This window comes from Onychomys torridus, chromosome 21, assembly GCF_903995425.1.
Source record: "Onychomys torridus chromosome 21, mOncTor1.1, whole genome shotgun sequence".
Taxonomy (NCBI): domain Eukaryota; kingdom Metazoa; phylum Chordata; class Mammalia; order Rodentia; family Cricetidae; genus Onychomys; species Onychomys torridus.
In genome coordinates, this window is record NC_050463.1 from 34104133 (window position 1) to 34130969 (window position 26837).

At 42.7% G+C, this 26837-nt stretch overlaps 1 protein-coding gene across 1 annotated transcript in view; it reads left to right on the top strand.

Moving 5' to 3' along the window:
* The window catches only part of Hadha (hydroxyacyl-CoA dehydrogenase trifunctional multienzyme complex subunit alpha), a 41283-nt gene that overhangs the window by 2081 nt on the left and 12365 nt on the right, over positions 1 to 26837 (top strand). Inside the window, exons 2-11 of the mRNA XM_036170588.1 lie at positions 5021 to 5062; positions 5622 to 5692; positions 7550 to 7683; positions 8929 to 9067; positions 10142 to 10261; positions 12065 to 12167; positions 21038 to 21160; positions 21630 to 21748; positions 23141 to 23197; positions 25792 to 25901. Coding sequence (XP_036026481.1) covers positions 5021 to 5062; positions 5622 to 5692; positions 7550 to 7683; positions 8929 to 9067; positions 10142 to 10261; positions 12065 to 12167; positions 21038 to 21160; positions 21630 to 21748; positions 23141 to 23197; positions 25792 to 25901 — 1018 coding nt within the window. The remainder of the gene's footprint in view (positions 1 to 5020; positions 5063 to 5621; positions 5693 to 7549; positions 7684 to 8928; positions 9068 to 10141; positions 10262 to 12064; positions 12168 to 21037; positions 21161 to 21629; positions 21749 to 23140; positions 23198 to 25791; positions 25902 to 26837) is intronic.

Sequence of the window (26837 nt, forward strand, 5' to 3'; positions counted from 1 at the left end):
ATTTTACATAGGTGATGAAAAGCTAACAGCCAGATTTTCCTGTCTTTCTTACATAGAAACGTATATGTTAATATATAAATTGTATTTATTTTCATGAAGAAAGTGTAGTCAGTTATAACTGCAGTTTATTTTAATAGCAGCTTATACACTTTGGAAAAATATGTAAAAAGTCAGTTTTAAGTGGCACACCAGATTTGCCATTTAGAGTCTAGACTCAACAGGTCTGTCCTTGACCCTGCGAGTGTGTGCAGGCATTGCCAAATGCCCAGTGAACTATGGCATCTCCTGGGAAAAGAGTAAACCTTCTACTTATTGAACTTTTAGAACATTCTAGTATGGCTATCAACTAAAAACTCACAATTGACCTTCATGTCCGTGTAATTCCTACTTTTCTAGTTCCCAAGTATCTAAGTGGTAGAGGGATTTGACAGGAAATGAAAGTCAGTTAGTAGATGTTGTGGTGTTTTGAATCTGACTCTCACTTCTTTAATCCATCCCATCCCTTGTCCCAGGGTTGGATTTTGAAAAAGCTGTAAATTGCTATGAACTAAAGTAACATTTTCATAGTTATGTCAACATAATCCAATTTTTCCACTGATTATAGTTTTATGTGATCTTGTGGCTATTTTCTTGAGTTACATATGAAGGTGACTGAAAAGTAGGACAAAGGTTTCACTTCTGCTGGCACTGAAAAATGTAGGCTAAAGTTCACCGGCGGCTGTAGCGTAAGCTTTGCTGTTGGGTGTGGGATGAGGCTGGATTCCAGAAGCAAAGTTAGCGTGGACTTCAGCTCCACTCAGTTGACTGTGGTTAGGAATTTTTTTCCTACATATTTGTGCATTTACTGTTCTTTCTCTTTGCTTTTTGTCTCTGTTGATTTAGAAGAGGATTTTGTGTAAGTGTGTGGGAGTGTGTTTACCCCAAAGAGAGGTTAGTTGGCAAGAATTAAAATGGCTTAACCAATAGGCTAATGAGCACCAACTCTTTTTTATAATAATGTGTATGTGTGTGTGTGTGTGTGTGTGTATTTATATATTTAATTTTTAAATTTTTTTAGAGACAAGCTCTCACTCAGTAGAGCTGGCTGGTCTGGAACTCTTAGTGATCTGCCTACCTCTGCCCCCCTGAGGTGTGCTACCACACCCAGCTTGCAACATCAACCTTTAAAGCACAAATATTTGGTTTTTAAGATAGTGAGTGACCCTGCCCTGAGTGATGACAGGTACCTGTGGTCCCAGCATCCCACGGAGGCAGAAGGACCACCAGTTCTAGCTAGGCTGGCTACCCAGCAGTGTCTCACTGAGAATGAAGGACCACAGTTCTAGCCAGGCTGGCCACCCAGCAGTGTCTCACTGAGAATGAAGTAGGTGTTGTGGGTGTTGTTGGGGGCTGGTTGGTTCAGCTGGTTAGGTCTCTTCATTGGTTTGGGTTTGCTTCAGCGTCTGTATCCGGTCACTCCTGTCCTTAGTTTCCTCCCCCTCCCTCCCTGCCTGTACTCCGTCAGTCCATTCTTATGCCAGTGTCCTTCATTCCTGGTTAGATTACCCATCATCCCATGCTCCTTTCCCATAGAATGTTTGCTTTACGCTTTGTTTCTCAGAACCAGGTCTTGAACCTAGGTCCTTGTGCATGCTAGGCAAACACTCTACCATTGAGCTATTTTCAACTCTTCATTTAAGTCCCCTGAAGCTGACTCAATACCATATCCTCTGCTGCCCTGGAAGGCAAGCTCCACCAAGAAAGACTTGTCACTTTTTTTTTTTTTAAAGATTTATTTATTACGTATACAGTGTTCTGTTTGCATGTATCCCTGCAGGCCAGAAGAGGCCAGATCTCATTACAGATGGTTCTGAGCCACCACGTGGGTGCTGGGAACTGAACTCAGGACCTCTGGAAGAGCAGCCAGTGCTCTTAACCCCTGAGCCATCCCTCCAGCCCCAAGACCTTTTACTTTTACTTGTTACCCAGTGTCCTAGAAAGCTGCATGACAGGTCGGGTTACTGTAAAAACTTTTGTTGAGTAATGACTGAAATTATATTAGAAGAGATTTGTTATAACTTCGTTTGCAAATGCAGCAATGAGACCACTAAATCATAATTAAAGACCAAAATGCAGGCAGGGGAGAGGAGGACCATACAGTTGAAATCTGAAGGTGAAGTTCTGTGGGGAAGCTTAGAGCCATGTACAGTTTGTTGAAGATCAGAACTAATATTAAGAAAGAAGTAACTAACAGTTGATACTACTTTCGGGCAGTGGTTCTCAACCTTCCTAACACTGCGACCCTTTAATACAGTTCCTCATGTTGTGCTGACCCCCAACTATAAAATGATTTTCATTGCTACTTCAGAACTGTCATTTTGCTACTGTTATGAACTATAATGTAAATATCTGCTATGCCCCAATGAGGTCTCGAGCCACAGGTTGAGAACCACTGCTTTAAGGTGGCTGAATGCAGGTGTTTAGGTGTGTAACACCTGATCAAGTAAGTGATGGTTGGTTTTTATTTTTTGAACTATGGAAAAAGACAGCTTTCCTAGGATAGTTGGGCAAGTCTGGGATGATGTGGAGAAAAGAGGGAAGGATTAAAGAGGTGTGTCGAAGAGATGTTTTGAACCGTGGTGAAGGAGAAAGGAGGGGTATTTTGAAGAAGCCCATAAGCTGCATTTAGGGGCTGTTGCCTCCGAGCCAGTCTAGAACAACCTGCTTGCCGCCTAGAGCTTGCTTGGAGCAGGGTAGAATCGAGCCTTTATGATGGGGGTCATAGAACAATTCCTCAGACAAGTTTAGTGTGTGTCCAGAACTTCTCCTATATTCCTTATGTTCTACCTAGAGTCTGATTGAAAGACCCTCCACTGGCCTCTCTTGTGTGCTTGTACTCAAAAGATCCGATCATAGTCATCGTTACAGAAAACTTAGTCCTGGAGTGTGAGGACCGACTGCTACAGGTGGGAGAGACCATGAGGCTGACGGAAGGCAGGGCTAGGATTGCCCAAAGTGCAGTTTAATAGGGACTCTGGACAGAAGAGTCCTTAGCAGCAAGACAAGTGGACCTCCCACACTAAGGCAGGAGGCTAGGAATTATATACTAAGCTAGACAGAGTTGATCATAGCCAACCAAAATGCAGCTAGCCTCATTCAAAAACTATCAGAATGTCTAGTGTCAGTTAAGAGATAGTCTTGGGGACTAGATGTAACTCAGTGGTGGGGTACTTCTCTAGCAGGTGTCCCTGGGTTCGATAAACCTCAGCACTAAGCATGGTGAGGCACACCCTTCATTGCTGGCAGATGAATGTCTGTGAGTTCAAGGCCAGCCTTATCTATATAACAAGTTCTTCTAGACTAGCCAGGACTACTTACTAAATCGGGTGTGGTGGAATACGCCTATAATCTCAGTGCTTGGGATCATAAATTCAAGAATTCTAGGTCATACTGGACTACACAGTATGACCTAGCCTGGGCTACACAGTGAAACCTTACCTCAAATAAAATGAAGATAAAAGAGGAGAAAACAACAACAGAAACCCATGTTGTCCCTGGCCCTGAACCCATGATCTTCTAAGTCTCAGTGCCTCCCAAATGCTAGTCTTACAGGTGTGGACCACCACCAGTTCTGCTGACAACCTTAATGGCTGTTTTTCCTGTAGGGTTGAGGCTGCTTGCCAAAGACAGCCAGTGAGCAAAATGGTAATTAGAAGCAAAGGGGCTAGGGGGTATGATTTGATCTCTCTGTGGTATTGATGAAGAACCTAAACCAGTTAGATGATGAGCGCCAACTGATGAGCCACAGAGGACAGTGTCTGGATTTGGTTATCCAAAGATTGGGAATATTATTTGTGGAATGCAGTGTAGATTTTTCAGTTAGTAATGCTTAAACCAGCAAAGTATAATGTGGAATGTTTGCTTTGTAGCAGCCAGTGGTTGCCCCTTGATTTGATGTTTTGTTTAAGACAAGGCTTCATCATATAACCCTGGATGGCCTGGAACTCACTATGTAGACCAGGCTGGCATCAAATTCAGAGAGATCCTTCTGCCTCTGCCTCTGCCTCTGCCTCCTGAGTGCTGGGATTCAGTGTATGCACCACCACACCCAGTGGCCTTTTTTGTTTCTTTGTTTTCTTAAGGTTTATATTTATTTATGTGTTAGTGTGCAGGTGAGTGTATGCCACATGTGTGTGAGTACCCATGGTGACCCAAACAGAGGATCAGATCCTCTGGAGCTGGAGCCTTTTAGCTAGCTGGGAACCAAACTCAGGTTCTTTAGGAAAACAAGAAGCACTCTTTTTTTTTTTTTTTTAATTTTTAAAGCATGCTTTTACTAGCTGGCCTGGAGATCAGAGTGATCCACCTGCCTCTGCCTCCCCAGGGTACAGTTATAGTGGTCAGAGGTCCTTAGTGGGTCTTGGGCCAAGGACACAAAGCTCTGTGGTGGAGTGTTTGCCTAGCGTACAGTAGGCCTGGGTTTGATTCCGAGTGGGGAACTGACAAGGGAACCACCAAAATGATGTCACTAGGCTCAAGTAGGTGTTGACAGGACCCTCTGTTCTTTCCAAGGAAAAGCCGTTACCTTACTTTTCTGGTTTCTAGAGACAACCTGTGCTGTCTGCTCTTGCTGTCTCCTTCCTGTAGCAACCTGGATCAGGTCATGGTCACATGTCTCTGACTTTCTTTGTGGCTATACTAAGCCCATTTAGGTAATCCACGATGCTGTCCCATATTAATGTTGATCTTAATTCCTTTGCAGTCTTAGCCCTTTGCCTGTAACACATTACACATTCCTGAGATGTGATGTGTGTTTCTTTGTTTTTCTGGGGGAGGGCTCCTCTCCCTACCCTACTTACTTTCTGGATCATCATTTGCCCTGATCATTAAAATGAGAAAGGTGAGGGAGTAGCCACAATAATGCCTAGAATGCATTGTTCTGATTTGGGTTTTATTGCTATAAATTCTAGTTTTGCTGGTCTGACAGTTATTACAGAAATTCCATTTCACAAAATAATTTTGAAACACTCTTTCCTTACAGGCTGTGTCTGCCGCAGCTTCACAACATCTTCTGCTTTGCTGAGTAAGTTGACTTTCTTGTTTACATACTTAACATTGCTTTTTATACTTTGATCTTTTGAAATTACAATATAGTGACATCATATCCCCCATTCACTTCCCTCCTCCGACTTCTCTACATACCCCTCTTGCTCTCCTTCAAATTCACTTTGTCTTTATTGTTGTATATGTGCATGTGCACATATGTACATACATATGCATCACTAAATATGTGTATATGTTTGTGTCCCTAAATATGTGTGTACATACATATATGCACATATATATCCCAATATGTATGTATGTGTATATATTCCTAAATGTGTGTGTGTGTCTCTAAATACATATGTGCGTATATATAACAACAAAGAAAAAGAGGCCGAGGCAATGTATTTGAGAGAACAAGGAGAGTGTATGGGAGAGGTTGGAGGTAGGAAAGTGAATGGGGGATGTGTGTGTGTGTCTTAAATACAACCTGCTCAGTCCATGTAATGATACTTGTATGTATCTATATGACCTTAACATCACTTTGTAGACCTATTTTATAAACATGATTAGAAACAAATTTGTCTTCTCTTTTTTAGCCAGAAGCCATATTAATTATGGAGTCAAAGGAGATGTGGCAGTTATTCGGATTAATTCACCCAATTCAAAGGTACCTAAACTTTTTTAATTAATTTCTACCAACTACATTTATGAGTCCTATTCTAAATATAAATGAAATTTACCTGTCTGGAAGTAGACCTATCACATGGCTTTAAAGTTTTGTTAGTTATAGGCAGATGTTCTTGTATCAGAATTCCTTCTGGTCAGGGGTGGTGGTGTACACCTTTAATCCCAGCACTTGGAGACAATGGCAGGCAGATCTCTGTGAGTTCTAGGCCAGCCTGATCTATATAGTGTGTTTCAGGTCAGTAGAATTACACAGTGAGACCCTGTCTCAATAAAAAAGAAAGAAAGAAAGAAAAAAATTCCTTCTTGGTGGTACACACCTTTAACACCAACACTGGGGAAGCAGAGGCAGATGGATCTCTGTGAGTTCCAGACTAACCAGAGCTACTTAGTGAGACCCTATTTCAAAAGCAGAAGGGAAACCAAAAGCAGTTCTTCTCACTGACTCTAGGTATCAGACTAATATCAAAGATGAATAAAGCCAGCCTGTGATTGTATAGACTGAGAATGATAGAATAAGTGTGTTGATAGGACTTAATCCGCCTGTTTCCAACATGAGGTGATTAAATCTACCTTCAGCACCTGCCTGGCATAGTCATCATTCACAGTAAGTTGGCTGGGATAATGTGGACACATGGCTCTCGAGCTTCCTGCAGGATCTGAATGACTCATATGGTCTGCATGCTAGAAATCAGGTTATGTGAGAACCGGGATCTTGGCAAGTTCAACAGTACAGCAGCGGAACCTGTCATTTTCCAGGAATGCTTTGTTGCAGGAGATCATTCTTTTCCCCATCTCAAATTGGTATAAAGGTGTCATACAGTCTAAAAAACTCTTGCAGCTAGAAGCCTGTATGAAATAGAAGAAATTAAGCCAATCATGGTGGCTCACAGCACCTGAGAGGCCCAAACAGGAAATTATCTAGGTCATCCTCGGCTGCAGAGTTCAAGGCTTGCCTGGGCTCTATAAAGCCCTGTAAGAAGTAGAAGGACCTAGATGAAGCAGTTGGCAACTATCACAAATTAATGATAATAGGAGCTGGTCCCTTCACTGGCGTTGGCCTATACTGACTAACCAATGATTCAAGTCTAAGAATTTTTTTCCTGATTTTCTAAAGTTGAATATATCTACAAAGTGAAGACCATACTGTTTAATTTTGATTCTTTTTTTTAATGTTATAGATTTCCCCCCCACCTCCCCTATCCACCCACCCCCCCAGCCCCGCCACCAGCCAATAAATATTTGTAGACTTAATTGTACCCTGCATATGATCCGAACTCTTAGGAATATGACTGCATATTCGCTTTTTTACTTTTTGAGACAAGGGCTCACTGTGTACCCTGGATAGCCTGGGACTTTCTGTGTACACTAGGCCAGCCTCAGAGTCACAGCAGTCTGCCTTGCTCTGCCTCTTGAGTTCTAGGATTTAGAAGGAAGCACCACCATGCCTGGCCATCAGAGTCCCCTTCCGAGGCCACCCCTACTGTTTTTGTATTGTGTGCACATGATGTCTTTTGGGGTGATGGTGAAGTTGAGTCTCTCCTCCCACCTCCCCTAGGGTTGTAAGGACCGAACTGAGTTGTTGGGCTCCTATGGCAAACACGTTTACCCACTGGGTGTCTTTCCAGCTCTTGAGGCCTATTTTTAAAGGGAGGGGGACTAATAGTTGGCTAGAGCCACCTGAACAGAACACGGTTGGGTTTCAGAGTTTTGGTCTGGCTGTGTTTGGATTTTGTTTTCTTCCTTACAATGTATGTCTGCTGCATAAACATACTTGACCGTGATTGTGTATATGTGATACTTGCAGTTAAACCCTTAGACGTAGCTGTTTCTCTTGTAGGTAAACACGTTGAATAAAGAAGTTCAGACAGAGTTTGTAGAAGTTATGAATGAAATCTGGGCCAATGACCAAATCAAAAGTGCTGTTCTTATCTCATCAAAGCCCGGCTGCTTCGTTGCAGGTGCCGATATCAAGTAAGTTTATCTTGATTAATTCCATATTTTTAAATAAACCTTTTTTTTTTTTTTTCCTAGTTTCTCAAGACAGGGTTTCTCTGTGTACCCGCCATGGCTGTCCTGGAACTCGCTTTGTAGACCAGACTGACCTCGAACTCACAGAGATCTGCCTGCCCCTGTCTCCCCAGAGCTGGAATTACAAGTGTGTACCACCACCACTCAGCTAAATAAACCTTCTTTAAAAGAAGATAGAAATTAATTCTCCCAAAATTTGTGTTTGAAGTTATTTTCCAGAGTGTAATAAAGTTGATAAAATAGAGGGACTTAAATCATAAATGACTAAATACAGCTTTTCCTTACGTTAGCCAAGAATGAGTGCCCAGTTTTCATCTATCAGACCAGCAAACATTTAAACATTTGGGGGTTGGGGATTTAGCTCAGTGGTAGAGCGCTAGGCCCTGGGTTCAATCCTCAGCTAAAAAAAAAAAAAAAATTGGTGGAAATCCCAACTGGTATAGCTACTTTGGAGTACAATTTGTCAGTATTTAGTAAAATCAAAAATCCAAAGGCTGGGGAGATGGCTTAGGGGTGAAATGCCTGCTGCTAGGCCAAGGGCCTGAGTTTGAATCCAAGCATCCACATCAAAGCAGGGCATGGTGAGTTTGATAGGTCACTTTGTCTCAAAAATAAGAAGTGAAGAAGCCACCTGATGGTCATTGACCTCCACATGTGCCTGTACAGGTGAGCAAACATGCAGATACACACACACACACACACACACACACACACACACACACACACACACGGAGCAGGGAGCCACACATGTTCCAGCCACATACTCTGGTCTAGGTGTGTATACTAAAGAAATCTTACTCTCTGTTCAAAAGATGTGTGTGGAAGAATAGCTGGTCCTGTGTAGGGAGCAATAATGAAGCCTTTGAAACAAGCTGCGAGTCAGTGGGAAAACAGATAGGTAAAGACTACAGAATAGCTTAAAGAGAATAACTAGATCCAGAACATAACCTTAGAACTGTCTGATCTGATAGTGAAAATATTTACCAGGTGATGTTCTTGTTAGAGCTTTGTGGTCAATGGTTTGTTACGGAAGCAAAAGAAATTGTGTAACATGTTCCATTTTATGTTTGAAGACTCGTTGCCAAATATTGATGTATGCTGAGATAAGTATATAGTGGATGAAGTCTTATACAAAGTGGGATACGGCTTCATCTCTCCTTTTGTGTTGTTCTTTCTGTTCTACTACAGCATGCTAGCCTCTTGCACAACCCCCCAGGAAGCAACACGGATATCACAGGAAGGACAGAGAATGTTTGAGAAACTTGAAAAGTCCCCAAAGCCCGTTGTAGCCGCCATCAGTGGGTCCTGCTTGGGAGGAGGACTTGAGGTATGGCTGTATTCCAGAGCTGTGCAGACTCTGTCCCACTGGTGCCATGTGCCTTTAGGCCACTGTTTGTCCTGCAGAGAAGTCTTCCGAGTAGACTCAGCTTTATTTTAGCTGTCACACCATCTGAGTGGGTCAACTCCTGATTCATGTCAAGCATCAAGTGACGCAGAGCAGTGAGCCAAGGACTGCTGTCTCCATTTACAGCTGAGGTTTGGACTGCTCCTGTGACGTCTTTCTCACGCCTGAATTCCTGCTTTGGGTTCACAAGACAGAGATTCAGAAGTGTGCCCTGTGTTCATGTTCTAACATCTGATTGAGACCCTCAAAGCCCAAGACATGTTTAAGTCTCATGGGAGAGGGTTTCTTGTGAATAGTAAAGATGAGAAGATTGAAGAGAAGAGATTTCTTTTTGTTTTTTGAGACAGGATCTCACTATGTAGAACAAGGTTAACCTTCAGAAGATTTTTAAGAACAGCAGCCTGGGCCTGGAGAGATGGCTCAGAGGTTAAGAGCACTGGCTGCTCTTCCAGAGGTCCTGAGTTCAGTTCCTGCAACCTTACAGTAACTCACAACCAACTGTAATGAGATCTGGCGCCCTCTTCTGGTGGGCAGGGGTACATGCAGGCAAAACACTGAATACATAATAAATAAATAAATCTTTAAAAAAAAAAAAAGAAAGAACAGCAGCCTAGAACAGGGTTAGTAAATTATGAAAATGGGTAGAAACAGTAAATGGTAACATGCCAGATTTCAGCCTAACAAATCATGATTTATTTTGTGGTATATTCCTGCTTTATAGTTTTGTTGTTGTTTTGTTTTGTTTTTTGAGACAAGGTTTCTCTGTGTGGTTTTGGTGCCTGTTCTGGAGTCCTGGATCTCACTTTGTAGCCCAGGCTGGCCTCGAACTCATAGAGATCCGCCTGGCTCTGCCTCCCAAGTGCTGGGATTACAGGCGTGCGCCACCACTGCCGGGCCATTCCTGCTTTAAAATAATCTTTAGACCTGCCAGCCTAGGTGCTAAAATGGCACAGTTGCATTTTCTAACACTCTAATTTTCCTTTGGTTTCTTTGAAGCTCGCCATAGCATGCCAATACAGAATAGCAACAAAGGACAGGAAAACAGTATTGGGTGTCCCTGAAGTGTTGCTGGGGATCTTACCAGGAGCCGGAGGTACCCAAAGACTGCCCAAAATGGTGAGTTTAAGATCCTCCAACACCATAAACTTGAGCTGTACATAAATACTCCTTTAGATCTACTCCATCTACAAAGTACATCATATAGACACTCACTGTAGAATTCAGGACCTAAGTAAGTTAGGAATATAGAGGATCGTTGAGATTTCTTTTTTTTTATTCCTGATGCTTATTTTTCTCAGTTCTACAGAATTGTTGATGAGAGGGTAAAGATGATAAGCCTTGCTTTTCCAGAACATTAATTTGTTCCTCTTCTCGCGGTATCTCTTTAATAGTTTTTCAAAGCCATGAGTCATAGTTCATGATAAGGATGAGACAGAGCTTTCCCATCTTTCTCTGATTTAGACCATGTCCTTGCTGTATTCAGAGGACCAAAAAAAAGATGTAGCAAGCTTTTGAGTTTCTAAGGAAAGAAGGAGGAGAGTCGTCTCTGGAGGCTGCAGAGAAATTTCCTGTCCAACCAGAGGGCAGAGCCTCATAGCGTCTAGCACTATAGATTCCTCAGTGAAGGAGCAAGTGTGCCGAGAAGTTCATACAGTGCAGGTGGGGAAAGAAGATTTGGTTTTACAAGTTTCATCCTGTGGCCTACACTGGCTTCAAAATGCTTGTCCATCCCCCTGCCTCACCCTCCCAAGTACTGGAATAACACATACCAAGCTAGTAATCAAAATTAGTCATACACATTTCTTTATAAGAATTGTCTGGAAGATGTCTTGACACAAAAATTTTGTTAAATTCCATTTACTTATGTTGCTGGTTCTTTCATTTTTGTTTTGATTGGTTGGGTTTGGGGTGTTTGTTTGTTTGTTTGTTTTTAAGCCAGGGTTTCTCTATGTAGTCCTGACTGTCCTGGAACTCACTACATAGACCAGGCTGGCCTGGATCTCACAGAGATCCTCCTGCCTCCACCTCCTGAGTGCTGGGATCAAAGGCATGTGCCTCCACACCTAGCTGGTTTTATTTTGGGTGTTTGGTTGTTTTATTCTGAGTCGGGGTCTTCTCTGCAGCTCAGACAGGCCTTGAGTCTACCATTCTCCTGCCTCAGACTTCCAAGATTTGGGATTCTAGAACAAACCATGCCCCTGGCTAGAAGTCAGTTTTGTAGACTGGTATCAGTTGAGCTGCGTTGTTAAACTCAAACTTCTTTCTAAAGTCTTCGTAAAAATATCAGGTTTCCCATCTCAGAGTCTGCGCTCTAGTTCCAGTATTGGAATTCTCAGAGGCAGGGATGCTAAGAATTGAACCCATGGTCTTACGCATGCCGAGCAAGCACTCTGCCGCCGCCGAGCTGCATCCTCGGCTCCAGAGGTTTAAACACTGTCAGTGATGGGAACAGATTGAGAGTGGCATGGTCTGCAGTGTAGTTCACACGAAATGAGTTCTCCACCTCATCAATTCCTTATGCTGTTGAATAAAAAAGATATCAAAAGGCAATTTTTTTCTTCAGCAGGACTTCTAATCTCAAAACTTAAAAGTGTATTAGTGTATAAAAATTAACTTACTGATAAAAGAACATAAAACTGGTCTGACTTTTCTCTTTTTTTAGAAAAAAATGACTGTGTTTATTTGTTTATGTTGTTGATATATTTATTTGTTCCTGTACCCGTGAGCCATGGTGCACATGTGGAGGTCAGAGGACATCTTTCAGGAGTCAGCTCTCTCCTGCCATGAGAGCCCCAGGAACTAAAGTCAGGCTGTCAGCCTTGACAGCCAGCCCCACCTGTCTTCTATAGTGTGCTCACTGGATGATTTGTGAACTAACTCGCATTTCCCCCTGTACTCTGGCTCTCTCGTGCATGTTAGGTGGGCGTGCCTGCTGCATTTGACATGATGCTGACTGGTAGAAACATTCGTGCAGACAGAGCAAAGAAAATGGGATTGGTTGACCAGCTGGTGGAACCCCTGGGTAAGTGTTAGCATGACTCGGAATTGGGTCTTATGGACTTGCTTATTTCCTGAAGGATTTGATCTCTTGAATATTAGTCAAGATGAAGCTCAAAACTCTTAAGAAGGAAGTAACAGCATTTGAAGAGTGACATTTCCTAAGAGCTATTACTAAATCATTTTCAACCCCACCCTGGTTTCTATTTATTTTATGGATTATTTGGATACCAAGAATATAGGGTCAGATCAGTCATTAGTGTTTAGTTATAAATTATCTGTGTTACTATCCATGTGTAAGCCTCCTTCAGTCCCTGGTGGGCAGTTCTTTGTTTTGTTATTTTCATTTTTGTTTGGAGTGTGTGGGATCAAACTAGGGTCTTCTGCACTCTGGGCCAATACTCTACCACTGAGCTACATCCCTGCCCTGTGTTTTAATAATACAGTAAACACAGGAACTGGCCGACCTCAAATGTTAACATATGATATCTACTTATGTGCTACTTTCATGCAATTTCTGCTGGCAGTAGAAACCTCTGAAATGTCCATTCATTGCCGCCTGGTATTTCTTTAATGTCAGTGTTAAGCTATTACTTAAGGCTCAGTGTGGTGGCTTATGCCTGTAATCCAGCATTTAGAAGATTGTGACAAATGAACCATGATTAGTGTAGAAAGTTCTAAGCCAGAGCTCCATAGTGAGACCCTCCCTCAGAAAAGCAAACAGGAGCTATGGAGATGGCTCAGTAGGTAAAGGCACCTGCCCCAAGCCCGTAGACCTGCGTTTGATTTCTAGGATCCACGTGGTGGAAGAAAAGAACCGATTCCTCCTAGTTATCCTGTGGCCTCGTCACACTCATTGTGGCGTGCATGTGCCCCTGATACACACATACACAAAAAAATGTAAGAGATGGCAGGAAGGTTTGTACATCCAGTTTCAAGATAGCTTTTTACTTGCTTTAAAGTTACTTATGTAACAGTTTGTTTACCAAATATGCATAGTTATACAAATACCACCATAGTCAAAACATTTCTAATATGTAGCCTTTTATTCTTTCATTTATTACAATGCTTTTGAACTACATTATTGTTGTTACATATATCTATAATTTGCTCCTTCCTTCTAAAAAATTATTATGTTTACTTATTGTATGTGTTACCTGTGTACCTGTATCACATACCACAGCATGCCTGTCAGAGGATAGCATGTAGGAGATGGTTCTCTTGAATCCTCTATCTTGTGGATTCTGGGGATTGAATGCAAGTCATCAGGCTTGGTGGCAATGTACCTTTATCTGCTGAGCCATCTCCCTGCCCCAGGTTAATCTTTCTTGTTGAATGCTGTTTTTCTTGTATATTCACCATTGTTTGTTCATCCATTCACCAAATGATGAGCTTTGGGGTTGTTTCTGGTTTGAGCCTGTTCTGTGTGAAGCTGCTATGAACATTGAAACATAAGCCTATCTGTGGACGTAGTTTTCCTTTCTGTTGAGTAAACACTGAAGAGTGGATGCTGGCCCATGTGCTGTGGATGTGTTCATCTCCTAAGGGACCATCCAGCTGTTACCTAGAGTAGTTAGTTACCAGTTCCCATTCTACCAGCAGTGTAAGACTTACAACACGTTACATGGTTTGGGTCTTAGGTTTTGGTGTCTTTCATGTTAATTTGCTTTCTCTGTATTTTCTTTGGTAAAATGGCTGTTCAAATCATCAGAGTTTTCAGAGTTCTTACTATTTGGGGATACAAGTCTAATGTCAAATATGGGACTTGAGAATATTTTCTCCCAGTCGTGACTTTTCATTTTCTAAGGTTAATTTTTTTTAATTTGATGAAGTCCAGTGTATCAATTTGCTCATTATTGTTATTCTCATCATTAGTTTGTGTGTGTGTGTGTGTGTGTGTGTGTGTGTGTGTGTGTGTCTGTTTGTGTACACATGTGTACGAATGTGCTCACATGCCGTGGCACACATGTGAAGGTCAAAAGATAATTTGATGGAGTTCATTCTTTCTGTCAGACTTCACATGGTTTCTGAGGGTCAAATTCAGGTCACCAAATTTGTGTGGCAAATGTCTCTCTCTGCCTCTCGAGGTTTTTTTGTTGTTTTTTAATTTCGGAATTTTGGGGTCTTTTGTGGATTGTGCTGCTGGCTTGGTATCTAACTCCTTTCTGTTTTAAAAGCACAAAGATTTCCCCCTGTGCTTTCTTCTGAAAGTATTCTGGTTTTGTCTTCTGAATATTGGTCTGTGATCCATTTTAAGTTACCATTTACACATGGTGTCTTTTTCCTTTTGCCTACCAATATTCAGTGTTCTGGCACCATTTGTTAAGAAAATTATTCTAGCTGGGCACGGTGGTGTATGCCATTAATCCCAGCAGAAGCAGAAGGATCTCTGTAAGTTCAAGGCCAGCCTGGTTTACATAGTAAGTTCCAGGCTAGCCAGGACTACATAGAGAGACCCTGGTGAAGGGTGGGGGGAGAATTACTCTTCTCCAGTAAACTACAATGACGTCTTGGTCAAAAGTCAACTGTATATTCTATTTCCAGTTATCCTGGTTTTTGTTGAACCAGTGTGGTCTTCACTACTGATATAGCAGACATTATATTCCTCCAACTATGATCTAATCATTCAGAATTATTTTTCCTATACTAATTGCTTTGCATTTGAATATAGATTTTATAGTCAAGGTGATCATACCTACAAAGCTTATAGATGCAAAAGTACTTGCTAGAATTTTGATGGGAATAGCACTGAATTGGAATACCAGTTTGAAAAGATTCAACATCTTTAAAATAGCACACCATTGGAGTCATTTCCCTCGGCTGAGGTGCTTAATTTCTCAGCTCTGTTTTATGCCTCTCGGTGAACATTCACACTTATTCCTAGGTATTTCATAGTTTTAAGCCAATATGCTTTATTTTTAATTAAATATTTGTTTATAAAAAATTAATTGACTTTGGGGCATGGACCTTATGTCTTGTGATTTTAAAGATTTATTTATGATGTATACAGCATTTTGCCTGCAGGCCAGAAGAGGGCACCAGGTCTCATTACAGATGGTTGTGAGCCACCATGTGGGTGCTGGGAACTGAACTCAGGATCTCTGGGAGAGCAGCCAGTGCTCTTAAGCTCTGAGCCATCTCTCCAGCCCTGTCTTGTGATTTTAATAAGCTCATTTATTAAGCTGAGAGTCTTTTTTGTGGATTCTTAACTTACATGCCAGAAGAGGGCACCAGATCTCATTACAGATGGTTGTGAGCCACCATGTGGTTGCTGGGAATTGAGCTCAGGACCTCCAGCAGCCAGGGCTCTTAACCTCTGAGCCATCCTTCAGTGTCTGTCTCTGTCTCTGTCTCTGTCTCTCTCTCTGTCTCTCTCTCTCTCTCTTTTGATTTTTAAGGCTTTTCTACTCAGATGGCCATGTTCTCTATAGGGAGTCAATGTGGCTTTTTCCTTTCCTAGCTGAGTCCCATTGGACTGACTGCTGTGGCCGAGACCTCTGTGCAAAGTTGGATAGAAATGGTGGAGTAGATAGAAGTTCATCCCCATCCCAGAGGGAAAGGATTTATTTATCGTGTGTTCCGAGTACTCTGTGAGCATAGCTGTAGTGTGTTCCGAGTGCTCAGTGTGAGCATAGCTGTAGTTTGTCCTGAGTGACCATTATCAAGTTGAAGATGTGCCTTTTTCTGTTTGCTAAGAGCAAGTGTAATTTTGTCAAATGCCTTGATTTTAATTAAGGTAATTGTGTGATTTTTCTTTTTTAGTCTTTTTGTAATGTCAGGCACACTGGATTTTTTCTTCTATTGAGCCAGCCTTTGCCCCTGAAATAAACTCCACTTAGATATAACACATTATCATCCTTTTTTACAAATTGCTGACTTGATCATCTAAACTTTTATAAGTGAGTTTTATGCCTGGCAAAGAGAATTAATGAATAATTATGTTTTCTTACAGTATTTGCATGGTGTTAGTATCAGGTCAATGGTGCCCTCATAAAATGAGTTGTATTCCTTTCTCTTGTTTTCTGGAAATTTTTGTGTAAAATTGATATTTCTTCTAACTGAAATACCTAATACACTTAACTATAAAGTCATATAGATAATTAGAGGTTTGTTGCCTTTTATTTTGCTTTGTTTTTTGTTCTGACTAAAATGATTTTAGAGTTTGTTTGGGGTTGTTTGTTTGTTATGTTTTTATTATTTTAGATTTATTTATTTTATGAGTGTTTTGCTTGCATGTATTTCTGTGCATGTGTGTGAGTGGTGCTCACAGGGGTCAGAAGAGCAACTGGTGTTGTGAAGTACCATGTGGGCACTGGGAATCGAACCCCATTCCTCTGCGAGAACAAGTGTTCTTAATAACTGAGCCAACTTTTCCAGCCCCTTGTTTTTGTTTTTTAAGGTTTTATTTATGTGCATGTGTGTATCTGTATATGAGTATGCCCATCATGTGTGTGCAGGTGCCTTTGGAGGCCAAAAGAGGGCATTGGCTCCCATGAAGCCAGAGTTAGGGGGGCTGTGAGGGGCACCTACCTGCTGAGGAAGCCTTGAACAAACAGGCTTTGTGGAGCCTGGCAGAAGAGATGGCATGGAAGTAGGGGAAAGTGTCTAAGATTCTGTTTTTCTTAGTACAGCTAATGCCTGAGGTAAAGAGACCTAGGAGGGAAAGTATCTGGGCAGGATGGAGATGTGAGTGAGAACAAAGCCAGCCCAGGAGACCTGTGCCCTTGTCTGTACCCGGTTGAGGACTGTGGTGTATGGCCACACTCCAAGTGTGGTATAAGGAAGGCAGAATTTCCCATGCCATATTCCTGGTGTCATATCTGTCCCCTCAGGGAGTACCTCAGCTGGTCATAGTTCTCTGACTAAAAGGTATAGGCCACCAGCCGTCCTGTGCTGTGTTCTTTTGCGCTTCTGTAGTGGCCTTTCCTGGCCTTAGGTGCTTCTCTTCAGGGATGTGCTGAACAGTGCTAGCCAAAGTTAAGGAGCCCTCTGGGTAGACTACTGGGTGTCACATGCTCAGCAGTATTCTGCTTACAGAGTCTGGTGGCCTTGAGCGCTGCCAGATAATAATGCTGTTGACTTTTCTGGACTCCCGAGTTTAGGCCATTTTGAAGTTAAAGGTTTAGTTCTGATTCTGCCTCCTCTGTTCGGGTGCAGACAGAACAGACATCTTACTAGGGAGTAGCTAGACTTGTAGTCAGTTCTTCCACCTAAGTCTTTTTACACTCCAGTGTAACTGGTGCAGACTTTCAGTAGAGAGCCTGGATGGTGGCAGTTTTCATGGCCCTAGAAATTCTGTTCTTTGGATTCCTCGGCTTTGCCATTTTTTGTTTGTTTTTGGTGTGCTAAGGATGGAACTAAGTCTCATACACCACTGAGCTGTGCACATAATCTAATTCCTGCTTCTAACAGGCTCACAAACTGGCAGATGCCATAAATGGGAAGTTAGTTGATGTCTTAGTTAGGGCCACTATTACTGTGATGAAATACTATGACCAAAAACAACTTGGGAGGAAAGAGTTTATTTCACCCACAGTTCCATATCACTGTTCATCATCAGAAGCAGTGAGGACAGGAACTATGCAGGTCAGGAACATGGAAGTGGGAGCTGATGCAGAGGCCATGGAGGAGTGCTGCTTACTGGCTTGCTCCTCATGGCTTACTCAGCTTCCTTTCTTTTTTTTTTCATTATTATTATTATTATTATTATTATTATTATTATTATTATTATGTGTTTTAATTTTACACATCAGCCATGGGTTTCCTTGTCCTCCCCCTCCCACCCCTACCCCCACCTTCCCCCCCAGCCCCTCCCCTCCATTCCCATGTCCTCCAGGACCAAGACACCCCTGGGGATTCATTTAAACCTGGTGGATTCAGTACAGGCAGGTCCTGTCCCCTCCTTCCAGGCTGAGCATGTGTCCCTGTATAAGCCCAAGGTTCCAAACAGCCAGCTCATGCACTAAGGACAGGTCCTGGTCCCACAGCCTGGATGGCTCCCAAATAGATCAAGCTATTCAATTGTCTCACTTATTCAGAGGGCCTGATCTAGCTGGGGGCTCCACAGCCATTGGTTCATAATTCATGTGCTTTCTTTCGATTGGCTATTTGTCCCTGTGCTTTTTGCAATCTTGGATTCAACAATTCACGCTCTTGCAGTCCCTCCTCTCTCTCAACAGTTGGACACTTGGGGCCTGGCTGAGGATCTCTACATCCACTTCCATCAGTTATTGGATGAGAGTTCCAAGACGACTGTTAGGGTGTTTAGTCATCTGATCACCAGACTAGGTCAGATCAGGCTTTCTCTCGACCATTGCCAGCAGTCTACAGAGGATATATCATTGTGGATTTCTGGGGATCTCTCGAGCACTCTGCCTATTCCTGTTCTCATGTGGTCTTCATTTATCATGGTCTGTTACTCCTCATTCTCCCTTTCTGTTCTTGATCCAGCTGGGATCTCCTGCTCCCCTAAGCTTTCTTTCCCTCAAACCTTGCCCTTCATTACTCCCACTGTCACCCAGGTTGTTCATGTAGATCTCATCCATTTCTCTGTCATTGGGTGATCCCTGGGTCTGTCCTAGGGTCCTGTTTTCTAGGTAGCCTCCCTGGAGTTGTGTAGCAGTCTAGTCATCTTTGTTTTACATCTAATATCCTCCTATGAGTGAGTACATACCATGTTTGTCCTTCTGAGTCTGGGTTACCTCACTCAGGATGATTTTTCCTAGATCCATCCATTTGCCTGCAAACCTCATGATGTCATTGTTTTTCTCTGCTGAGTAGTACTCCATTGTGTATATGTTCCATATTTTCTTTATCCATTCTTCAGTTGAAGGGCATCTAGGTTGTTTCCAGGTTCTGGCTATTACAAATAATGATGATATGAACATAGCTGAGCAAATGCCCTTGTGGTATGATTGAGCGAGCATTCCTTGGGTATATGCCCAAGAGTGGTATAACTGGGTCTTGGGGGAGATAGATTCCCAATTTTCTAAGGAAGCGCCATATTGATTTCCAAAGTGGCTGTACAAGCTTGCATTCCCACCAGCAGTGGAGGAGAGTTCCCCTTGCTCTACATCCTCTCCAGCATAAGCTGTCTTCTGTGTTTTTTATCTTAGCCATTCTGACAGGTGTAAGGTGGTATCTCAGAGTCGTTTTGATTTGCATTTCCCAGATAATTAGGGATGTTGAGCAATTCCTTAAATGTCTTTCAGCCATTTGAACTTCCTCTGTGGAGAATTCTCTGTTTAGTTCTATAGCCCATTTCTTAATTGGACTGTTGGGCATTTTGATGTCTAATTTCTTGAGTTCTTTATATATTCTGGATATCAGCCCTCTGTCAGATGTGGGGTTGGTGAAGACCTTTTCCCATTCTGTAGGCTGTTGCTTTGTCTTGTTGACTGTGTCCTTTGCTCTACAAAAGCTTCTCAGTTTCAACAGGTCCCATTGATTGATTGTTTCTCTCAGTGTCTGTACTACTGGTGTTATATTTAGAAAGTGATCTCCAGTGCCAATGCGTTCAAGAGTACTTCCTACTTTCTCTTCTATCAGGTTCAGAGTAACTGGATTTATGTTGAGGTCTTTGATCCACTTGGACTTAAGTTTTGTGCATGGTGACAGATATGGATCTATTTGCAGCCTTCTACACATTGACATCCAGTTATGCCAGCACCATTTGTTGAAGATGCTTTCTTTTTTCCATTGTACCTTTTTGGCTTCTTTGTCAAAAATTGTATGTTCATAGGTGTGTGGGTTAATGTCAGGGTCTTCAATTCGATTCCATTGGTCCACATGTCGGTTTTTATGCCTCCAGAAGTTGTTTTATTGTACAGGATTCTTTTGGCTATGAAGTTGAGTATTATTCTTTCCAGATCTGTGAAGAATTGTGTTGGTAATTTGATGGGGATTGCGTTGAATCTGTAGATTGCTTTTGGTAAGATCGCCATTTTTACTATGTTAATCCTGCCTATCCATAAGCATGGGAGATCTTTCCATTTTCTGAGATCTTCTTCAATTTCTTTTTTCAGGGACTTAAAGTTCTTGTCATATAGGTCCTTCACATGCTTCCTTTCTTAGAGATCCCAGGACTACCAGCCCTGGGATGGCACCATCCACCATGGGCTGGGCCTTCCCCCGTCCATCACTAATTAAGACAATGTCCTATAGGCTTGCCTACACCCCATCTTATGGAGGCATTTTCCTGAGGTTCCCTCCTGTCAGATGACTTTCACTCGTGCCGAGTTGACATAAAACTAGCCAGCACGGCTGCATGTTGTTGCAGGCTCCTCCTGTATACAGGTACTCTGTGTACTAACTGTTGGGTCATGGAGACCCCACCTCCTTTCTGAACCAGCCCTGGGAGCCTCTGCACTGCTGTTCCGTTAGGGACACTGGCTTTGTATGCCTCGCCCTTCTAATCTGTCCTGTGTGGCCCTGAAGGTCTAATGGTAGCAGTCTTTGGCTCAAGCCAAGTCCAGTAGTCAACCAGTCCACACCCCAGAGCTGTGATACACCAAAGAACAAAGCGACCAGCCATCCCCTAAGGCAGGCTGTTCCCTCTAGAACTCTAGTCCTCAGGGTTCTGCAGCACCTTACACATGATTTTACAGCTTGCTTGTTTTTTTGTTTCTTTGTTTTCTTCTAGTTTTATCTAGGAGTACAGGCCACACAAGACCTACTGCATCCTGCAGAAGTAGATGCAGGCTGACAGTGTTTGAGACCTTTCCTCCACTCAGAGCCCACTGTTGCACCTATGTTCAATTGTTTCCAGAGCTCCCACACCACTTAAGCACCCCAGTGTGAAAGGAGGCTGAGTGGGAGGGTCCCTCTGCCTAGGACTAGTCTAAGCTTGATTGGCATCCCAGTGCGTGGGATCATCCTGTTGTTTTGTTTCTACAGGACCAGGAGTAAAGCCTTCAGAGGAAAGGACAATTGAATACCTGGAGGAAGTTGCAATTACTTTTGCCAAAGGCCTGGCTGATAGGAAGGTCTCTGCAAAGCAAAGCAAAGGCCTGATGGACAGTAAGTGTCTTTGTTAGCAGCACACAGCAGGGCTGCTTCTTGCCTGAGCTTTCCCTGGATTCGGAATGAGCCTGAGCTGGGCTGTGAGAGAACCTGCCTCAAAAAGAAAAGAGAGCGAGGTAAATGTGCTGTGTGAAGTCAGCCTTAAAGAGCACAACTCTGCCTCATGGTCAGATCCTCAACCTTATACCTACTGCTAAGGCCGTTGTTTAAAGGCTTGTTATTTTGGAAAACTTGAAACATTAGTGCAAAAGTAGATTATAACTGTAATAAAGCTGCAAGTCCCCAGACCAGGCCTTAAGGCGGGTCAAGTCACTAAAGCGCGTTAAGACAGGGCGGTGCAGAGGTTGACGCTTAGGTTGTGTGCCTTCACATGCTAGAGTTACTCTGTTGCTATGGAGTCTGCAGCACAAATGGGCAGGGAGCCCTGGTTCATGCCAGTGAAATGTAACTGCATTTTACCTTCCAGAGCTGACGTCATATGCCATGACTATTCCATTTGTCAGACAACAGATTTACAAAACAGTGGAAGAGAAGGTGAAAAAGCAGACCAAAGGCCTTTATCCCGCACCTCTGAAAATAATCGATGTGAGTCTGCCTGCTGTGCCTGCCTTTTCCATATTCCTTCCTCTTTGATGAAGTAGTGCTCTTTATTGTGATTCTTAGCAATGCATGTCAGGACTTTTGTTTGTGTGTTTGCGTCTTGAGGAAGAGTCTCACTGTGTAGCTCTGTAGACCAGATTGGCCTGAAACTCAGAGGATATGCCTCTGTCTCCCAAGTGCTAGCATTAAAGGCATACGCCACCATGGACCCAGCCAGTACTTAATTCTTTTTTGTTTGTTTGTTTCATTTTATTTTGTCTTGTTTTTTGAGACAGAGTTTCCCTGTGTAGTGCTGGCTGTCCTGGAACTCGCCCTATACACCAGGCTGGCCTTGAACTCACAAAGATGCACCTGCTAATGATGATTTTTTAAAAAGACATTCCCATTTCTATAATTACTAGGAAGACCTGATGATATAAAGGCAGCATGAAAAGATGAAGGAAGATAATTAAAAGGTCTTTAATTTAAAGATACAACACTTTAATTTAATTTAAAAGACTTTAAAACTTAGAACTGCCTGGAGAGATGGCTTAGGAGTTAAGAGCACTGACTGCTCTTCTAGAGGACTCAGGTTCAATTCCCAGCATCCACATGGCAGCTCACAACTGTCTGTAACTCCAGTTCTAGGGTATCTGACACCTTCATACCAACACACATAAATAAGTTTAAAAAAGAAAAAGAGAGAGAGAGAAGGTTAGCAACAATGAATTAATCAATTTTACCTTGTCCTGTACTGTTAGTCATTTTCATGGTAATGGGTTAAAGAGGATTAGGAGAGACAAAATGGAGCTACCAGTGAGCCCGCTGTCTTGATAAGTTTGAGTAAGACTCTGCAGTACAATTGACTACAAATAGGATGGCATAACAAACAGAGAGATGACGAGTTTACATATGACAGGAAATTGGAGTTTAATGGATTTGGGGATTGTTTTGTTTCATGTCATATATATAAATTATGGTGGTTGGGTTTGGCATCATTTCTGGTTTTTGTTGTTTTTGTTTCTCAAGACAGGGTTTCTTTGTGTAGTCCTGGCTGTCCTGGAACTTGCTTCATAGATCAGGCTGGCCTCAAACTCACAGAGATCCACCTACATCTGCCTCCAAGTGCTGGGATTAAAGGGGTGTGCCACCACCGCCCGGCCTGTACAGTTAACTAGTGACTATCTCTGCCCTCTGATCTCCAGACAAGCTTTATTTGTCAGAACACAAACAAGTTGATGCAGGTTAGAGCAGCCAGGCATTCAGTTCCTGCCCTCACAAAGCTGCATCTGTGATCTACTCTTTGAAGTTTAATCACACTGGCTGTTTTATCCAGCGTTATTTTACATTTAGCCATTCTGTTCCAACACTGAATAATGGCATTTGTGGTTTTTTTAGGCTGTGAAGGCTGGACTCGAGCAAGGAAATGATGCTGGTTATCTTGCTGAATCACAGGTAAAATTATCTCCCATGTAACTGTAGAAAGCTAAAGACCAAAAGCTCTGTTTACAGCTGAAAATGCATGCGCATAAACTGTATGTAAAAAGGTGCTGTATATGAAGCGGGTACTTGTTTTCTCCCGGGGATCGAGTAGACCTGAGGATGACGGTTGAACCCGCTCAGTAATGAGGGCGTAATGAGGGCAAGAGCAGCAGCCCCTCAGAGCCTGTCCCCTGAATGACTTTAGTCTGCACCTGGGCTGATTTTGTTGTGACAGAGTGGATACATTGAGGGCTGGGGATGTAGGTCAGTGTAGAGCACCTTTGGCATGTGCAAGGCCCTAGGTCCAACCCAAGTACCACAGAGGAAAAGGAAAAAGCAAACACTGATTTACATATATATATATATATATATATATATATATATATATATATATATGTATATATTGCTCACTGAGGCTTAAAGATGCACCACTTTTGATGAACTAGGAAAGAAAAGGTATTTTGCACTCAGAAACAAAGAAGCGCGTGCCGACTAGACTCACCCTTCACTTTTCTCGAAAGTTAGTGGTATGCCAGATTTAAGGGAGTGGTGGGCAGTTTAAGTTTTATGCAATCATTGAAGAATTTGATGACAGGACAGAAAGTAATCTGAAGCGCTCAGGGAATGCTCTAGAAAACCATTTCTCGTGCACCGTTCATGCATTCCTCATATTTTCAACATCATAACCAGGTCTACACACACACACACACACACACACACACACACACACACACACACACGTACATATGCACAAACAGAAGCAGCGTATGTTTCAGAATTCAGTAACTGTCCTCACTGCGTGCAGTTGCCCCTCCCGTGTCCTGCTGAACAAAAGCTTCCAGGAAAGAGGATTGCTGGGGTCAAGAGAGAGTGGTGGAGAGGGTGGATATGATCAGTGTATCATATACATATAAAAACTTTGAAATTACACTTGTACTGAACATGTAGAGACTTGTTAGCAACTAAGTATATATAATCTTTGTCTCATATTAGGTGCTGTAGGTAATCTAGAGTCAACTTGAAATGCAGAGGAGGATGTGTACATACTGTATCATTTTATGTAAAGAATTTGAGGATTTGTGGATTATGGCTCTCCTAAGGTCCTGAAACCAATGTTTGCATGAATTCCAAGGAGCAGCTATACTTGATATTTTATGTATATATATGAAAACACTTTTTATATAAAACCACCTATCAAGCCTATTGAATTTATGACCTGATGGATGTTTACTCATAATTTGGAATCCACTGGTTTACTGAGTAGAACGTGCTATATCAGGATCGAGTACAGCATTATTATTATTATTACTCTGTGGACCGTTATTTCATGTTGTTAGGGTGTGAAGCAATATTAGTAGAGGGTTTCTTTCTTGGCTCTTTGTAACCCTGTAATTTTACCAGTGTGTGTTAGCAGTGTTGATGAAAGCTGGCATTGAACGTCTGGTCATTTTACTGGTATTCTCATGAATCCCCGTGACAGTGCTGTGAGCTAGGCATCCGTTTTCCCACTGAAGAGTAAAGAGAGCTTGACAGTAGGGAATGTCAAGATCAGGATGCCAACCCACTGTATCAACCCGGGTTCCAGCCTCTATGCTGGGAACCACTGAACATCCTGGATATGAAAAGGGACTCATCCTTGGTGTCAGGACTTTCCAGAACAGCAGTGGGGAGGAGCCAGGCCGTGCTCCAGTGGGCAGAGAACTGGAGTGGGGAGCACTCTGCGCTCAAGTTCTGCCTTGAGGCAGTATGGCCTTAACATCTGGCCCTCTTCTCAGGCTTCCACCGAGGCAGGTTGTTAGAGCAACGGTGAAGATGCATTCGGGTCTGAGACCAGTGGTTCTCAGCCTGTGGGTTGTGCATCTCAGATGTTTACATTACAGTTCATAACAGTAACAAAAGTATAGTCAGGAAGTAGCAGTGAAAATAATTTTATGGTTGGGGGTCACCACACATGAGCAGCTGTATTAAAGGGTCTCAGCATTAGGAAGGTTGAGAACTGCTGCTTTAGACCATTGGCAAAGGGTACCACTCCTCTGCTGTAAAAAAATCTGAGAACTCAGTTACATCAAAACCTCTTTCAAAGTGGCCCTAGTGGCGCATACCTTTTTTTTTTGTTTTGGTTTGTTTTTTTGTTTGTTTGTTTGTTTGTTTTTTGGTCCCAACATTTGAGAGGCAGAGGCAGGAGGATCTCTGAGTTCAAGGCCAGCCTGGTCTACAGAGAGAGATCCAGGAAAGGCACCAAAACTACACGGAGAAACTCTGTCTTGAAAAACCAAAGATAGATAGATAGATAGATAGATAGATAGATAGATAGATAGATAGATAGAAGATCCATAGATACATAGATAGGCGAACCTCCTTCAAAGTGAGGAGTGTTCCCCAGGGGAGGGATAGACAGTAACGAGAACCCCAGAAGTGGTGGAGGCTGAGCCACACCTGGGTTCACTGAGACACTTGTGGGACTGAGCCCTGGGGTGTTGTCCCTGCTCGCAGAGGAGAATGAGTGGAAGGAGTCCCCATCCCCAGACCCTGAAGTTCCACCTTTCCTTGTCCCCTTTACCTTTCAGAAATTTGGAGAGCTTGCACTGACCAAAGAATCGAAGGCTCTGATGGGACTTTATAACGGCCAGGTCCTGTGCAAGAAAAATAAATTCGGAGCACCACAGAAGACCGTTCAGTAAGCTGCCCTGCCTAGAAAACCTGTGAATTTGCTTTGCACCGAGTGTGTAGGTGTCTGAGGATCCACAGAACTAGATTTGTCCTCAGCCTCTTCTGCCCTGCTCACAGTAGAGCCTTTATTTCAAGTACACTCTTGTTCTCAGATGCTCTGAGTTCTCTAGCAGCTTTATAGAGCTCTTTTCTTTTCCTTTCTTTAAATGTTGTGTTCATTAGTGTTTTGTCTGTATTCGTGTCTGTGGGAGGGTGTTGGATCCCGTAGAACTAGAGTTACAGACAGTTGTGAGCTGCCATGTGGGTGCTGGGAATTGAACCCAGGTCCTCAGGAAGAGCAGCCAGTGCTCTTAATCACTGAGCCATTTCTCCAGCCCCTATAGAGCTTTCTTATCTCATAATGATTCCCTAGTGGCCTGTTTAAGTCTCACTTCCCAGACCAAAGGTATCCTGCTGGAGCTGTAACTCAGCTTGGTTGGTAAATACTTTCAGGGCACACAGGAGTCCCGAGTTCAGTTGCCAGTACCACATAAACCAGGTATGGTGATGTGCAACTGTTAGCCCTGCACTCGGAAGGTGAAGGCAGGAAGATCCAAAGTTCAAGGTCATCCTCTGTGTGCTGAGTTCAAGACCAGCCTAGGCTACATAAGATTCTGTCTCAAAAAAACAAAACAAAACAAAACAAAACAAAAAAACCAGAAAACAAAACCTAAAAGCTACTAATAAGGAGACTGAAGTACTCTGGCTAGGGCCATAGATTTGGGGGAAAAAGGAGAATGATGTCACCAGATTAGTCGTCAGCAGATGTCTGCAAGGTTAGACTTGGTTTCCATGGGCTGCAGGCACAGCTGAAAGATGGCAGAGTTCTTCCTTTACAGGAAGACCAGTTCTTTACACTCAGGGAGTTTTACAGTTATCTCTAAAAATCAAACATTTACTGTAG